A 4,668-nucleotide genomic window follows, 5' to 3' on the forward strand; every position below is an offset into this window, starting at 1 on the left:
AAATCAATAAATAAATAAAATTAAATGCAAGAGGCAATATATATATATATATATATATATATATATATATATATATATATATATATATATATAAAGATTAAAAAACAAAAATATAAAAGTAAGGATAAACTGTATTTTTAAATGGACTAAGGATGTGTAGTGTAATTTCTTTAAACCATATGTATGCATCTTGTCAAATTTTCAAAAATTGAACTGAAAGTGCAAATCTGACCAAACGATAAAAACCAAAATTGTATTTACTTTTCTTTTTTTAGCTTGAAAACCTCAATTATTGTTTAGATGATTGAATTGCTATGTTGATTGTTTGATTACGTAATAAACCATTTAATTAACTTAAGTAGCCAATAATGTTATTAACTTCGTAAGATGTTGATTAACATTATAAAATCAATTGATATAATTGTTGGTTTTTCGGGCTTATGAGAAAATGACTTGTGGTTTGTATAGTTGTTTGAACATTAATGCAATTTTCGCATAATTATAGAGAGCTTGTTCAGTAACTATGTAGTGAATTAGTTTCATTTGAAGAACATGCTTTATTTAGATGATTTTGTAACTTGGTTGAAAAACTTATAATCAAGTGCTAGACAAATAAGATTTATTATTTGATTAACTCATTAATGAGTTTGATCAAGTTAAAAAGTTTTTAAGAAACTATTGCACAATCACAACTTATGATCATGCTTTTCCAATAATTACACGATTATAATACAAATGTCGATTAAGTTATTTTTAGTTTATTATTATTATTTTTAGTTAAATTAATACATCCGGTTTTATAGTTTGAACTCTCTTTTATTCGGTTAATTATATGATTTGATGTTATGTTGCTATTCTTTCTTGCCATTTTAGTTTTGCTATAACCCAACGTTTGATTCTTAACCCGGTTCATATTGGCCGTTTAAATTAGGGTTAGTTCGCTATCGTTATTCGATTTGTAACATCCGTAATTGTTTTATGAATTGATGTTAAGTGACTTACATAGAAATAGTTTTGTGATGAGATTAACTTAGGTGTAAATTAAAATTGCATGTTTTCACGCTCCCAAGCTTGTGAGAAGTATTGAACGTTGTTGGTAACATTTGCACAAAAGTTAATGGGATCTTTCAATCTATTTCTAAGAGCTTGTTTAGAATAGGTTAGTAAAGTTATGTTTAATTGAAAGAGCATGTTTTAGTTATACAATTCGATGAATGGAAGATGCTAGAACTTGTTAGTATCTTCAAGTACCAACTTAGACTAGAATTTAATTTGATATTGATTTATAATTAGCATGCATTAATTAGGTGGACATAACTTGAAACCGAATTGTTTTTACTCTTGTTTCTAGTATTTCTTTAACATTATTTCATTTTAGTTTTACTCATTTTCAAAACCTTCACTGTATATCTACTTTTTATGTATTTGAATAAAACCATAACTATTTTGGTTTATTTATTGATTAAAACTAATCCCTAAAGATCAAAATTGTTTGCTACTTGTACTATCATTTTTAAATCATATAAATACAAATATGACTTACTATTTGATGGATTCGACACCCATCAATAATACTTCACAATTGTTCATCGAAGATATAGACAAAACAAATTGACCACATCAGAACAAAGATACAAACACAAAATTAACCACATGAGAACCTTAATCTTGAAGAATTAGAAGTTGCAAACATATAGGCACAAAAATGTTCAGCAAAGCTTTAGGAAAAAGAGAACAATGGTGGTTGGTAATCAAATTCTCAGTTTTATTTCATATAACCTTGATCGTATAATCCTACAACTAACAATACACTTATGTATACATTCCAAGTAATTAAAAAATATATATATATAAACCTGTCTCTATATATAAGATTGTTACATTAAATCGCATACTCATCATCTTCAGCTCCTTCAAGTCTCCACTCACTTCCATAGTAAGAATTGGGCAATCCCAACCAGAATTTAAAAGCTTCAGCTGCTCTTTTCCTCTCTATCCTCCGATCTTGCCTTGCTCTTGAAGCATGTTTGCTTGTAAACATCCTCGAATGCATCTCTACATAAATTCTCGTATATTTCGTCTTATTTGGTGCTATTCCAAGTTCCTCCATGAACGCTACAATTTCCAAAGCTTTCTTAAAGAAAGCAGCTCTCACACAGATATCCGCTAAAGTATCCAACAGTCCTTCATCCGGCTTCAAAATCGGAACATTTTGAGGACCAGATTTAGAAACCCTAGTTTCATCTGTTGTTATCAATCCACATCGTTCCTTTATTTCGTTCCAAAGTAACAGAGCATCTCCTGGTTTTTTTGCTAATGCTATGCAATTAGCGAGACTCCCGTATGTAGCTACATCTGGATAAACCCCTTTCTTTTTCATTTTCTCGACTATTTCATTTGCGGGATCGAGCATTCCTAATCTGGCATAAGCTTCTATTAACATGTTCCAAGCGACTAGATCTACTTTCACTCGTGGGTCCTTTTGCATTTCGTCGAACACTTCGTGGGCAAGCTTCGGTTGCCCAGATACAGAAAACGCTTTCATCAGAGTTGTGTAACTTATCTTTGTGGGAGCGATGCCTTTTGATCTCATTTCGTTGAAGAAGACGAGAGCTCCTGCACAGTCGTCGATCAGTATACATCCATCGATCATTGTGTTGTAGGATACTGCATCTGGTTCGATCCCTGAATCGATCATCTCTTTGATAGTCTCCCTTGCGTTATTTATTTGTAGTTGTTGGCAATACCCTTTGAGGAGGATATTGTAAGTGACCCGATTGGCTTGAACTCCTGCTTTACTCATCTCGGATAGAACTTGCCTTGCTTTTTCCATTGCTCCAACATTCACAAGTGCAGAAACGACTGTTGTGTATGAAACGTGATCTGGGTGACTAGAACTGTCTTCTTGGTTTCTCATTGCCTCGAGCATTCTCACTGTATCTTTGATCCGGCCTGCTTTCATGTAACCCTTCATTAAAGTTGTGTACATTCTAGTGTTGGGAAGGAATACCTTTGGCAACAATGGTGGTTCGTAATCAGCTGGGTGTTTCATGTTCGGAAGCAATTTCTCGAACACTTCATTTTCATTTTCATTTGGGAATTCTTCCGAATTTGAATCCCTTAAAAGCTTGCAAATATCTTGTCTCCCTTCCCTCATTGCTTGAACGATTTTCTCTGCGGTTTCCAGATCGTTAAAGCCGATATAGGAGGCCACCAACGATTGCAATGTTGTCATACACACCGGGATGCCCTTTTCGAGAATCCGTTCCAGTACAAAGACAAACAAGTCTTTCCTCTCAATCCTCGCACAAAGCTTGATCATGATATTGTAAGTCAAGATATCCGGCTCGCATTTGTTCTCAGGCATTTCCTCGAACAGTTGAAGGAACTTTTCGGTCCAACCCAAATTGGCACACGCATTAAGGACTGCATTGTATGCCGCAGTGTCAGGGCGCGAATTCATCACCATGGTTGGCTCCGTGAATCTCTTGATTGTCCGGGTCACCGATGAAAACAGCTTGACGGCCTCCTTGGGGCCATCATCGCCTGATGCTGCTAGGCGACTTACGACGGCACTCCACGCCTTGACATGAGGGAGGTATCCAGATCTAAGCATAGACTTGAGAATAGAGTTGGCGTAGAGTGTATCACCGGACTTGGCAGCAGCGACAGCAAGAAGACCAAGGGAGTTAGAGTCGAGACGATGGAGCTGGCGTTCATGACGGAGGCGTTGGATGATGGATTGAGCCCGGGTGAGGGCCGACGGCGTGTTTTGATACGATAATTGGCAAACTAAGCGGCTAAGGCAGGTGGGGTTTGGTAGATGAGGGGATTGAGTGTAGACAAGCCAAGCCTCCTCGGTTTTTCTTTGCCGGAGAAGGCTTAGGAGGGTGTCGTCATGGGAATCTCGGTGTGGGGTTGCAGTTGTGGTGATAGAGGCGGAGGAGTCAGTGACGGCTCTCACTCGAGATGGGTTTGTGGTGGTGGTGGAGGAGGTGGATGTGAAGAGTTTGGTTGCGAAAGGTGGGTGGGACACCCAATGGAGGTTGGCAGGGGCGTTGAGCGAATGGTGTTGGTGTTGTTGGTGGCGGGATAGTGTTGAAGTTGTGGTGGATGACGGTGGTGGTGTAGCTGTCATTACGTCGGAAAAATGGAGGGATGAAGGAGATAAGGTACGGGGCTTATCGGAGAGAAGGGGGTGGGGGTTATTTGAGTGGAGGAAGAAAAGTACAACATATTGAGCAGAGTGTACCACGTCGACAAAATACTGTCCTCTTGTTTATCGTACATTTCTGTGGATGATAAAAGGTTAAATGCTATTTAACCATCAAAGTATCCTACTTTCTCATTTCACCAACCAAATTCTCCGATTTTACAAATACACGATACCACCCTCAAATTTCATTTTCCTATCATTTTTTTCTTTCATTTTTCTTCTATCTCTAACCCATTTTCACATTAGAATAATACTATTTATATCTTTAAAAATAAAATTAAAATTTAGTTGTGAATTTTAGTCTCTCTTATTTTTATTTTATATATTTCTAATTTATTTTATTGACTAATTATAATTTAAATATAATATTTAATATTTATAATATCATGTTGTATACTAATTTATATTAATTAATCATAAATATAAAGTTTAATATTTATTTATTGAATTCA

At 35.8% G+C, this 4,668-nt stretch overlaps 1 protein-coding gene across 1 annotated transcript; it reads right to left on the reverse strand.

The window, feature by feature from the left end:
- Positions 1 to 1,744: 1,744 nt before the first annotated feature.
- Positions 1,745 to 4,287, reverse strand: HCF152 (Tetratricopeptide repeat (TPR)-like superfamily protein). The gene has a single exon (XM_078981602.1). The coding sequence runs from the start codon at positions 4,136 to 4,138 to the stop codon at positions 1,883 to 1,885; it is 2,256 nt and encodes a 751-aa protein (XP_078837728.1). The 5' UTR covers positions 4,139 to 4,287; the 3' UTR covers positions 1,745 to 1,882.
- Between the last annotated feature and the right edge of the window lie 381 nt (positions 4,288 to 4,668).

Source organism: Lactuca saligna, chromosome 2 (genome assembly GCF_052625555.1).
Source record: "Lactuca saligna cultivar CGN05327 chromosome 2, ASM5262555v1, whole genome shotgun sequence".
Lineage (NCBI taxonomy): Eukaryota > Viridiplantae > Streptophyta > Magnoliopsida > Asterales > Asteraceae > Lactuca > Lactuca saligna.

Excerpts from the sequence above, each read along its gene's own strand:
- HCF152 (XM_078981602.1), bottom strand. The coding sequence starts at position 4,138 with ATGACAGCTACACCACCACCGTCATCCACCACAACTTCAACACTATCC.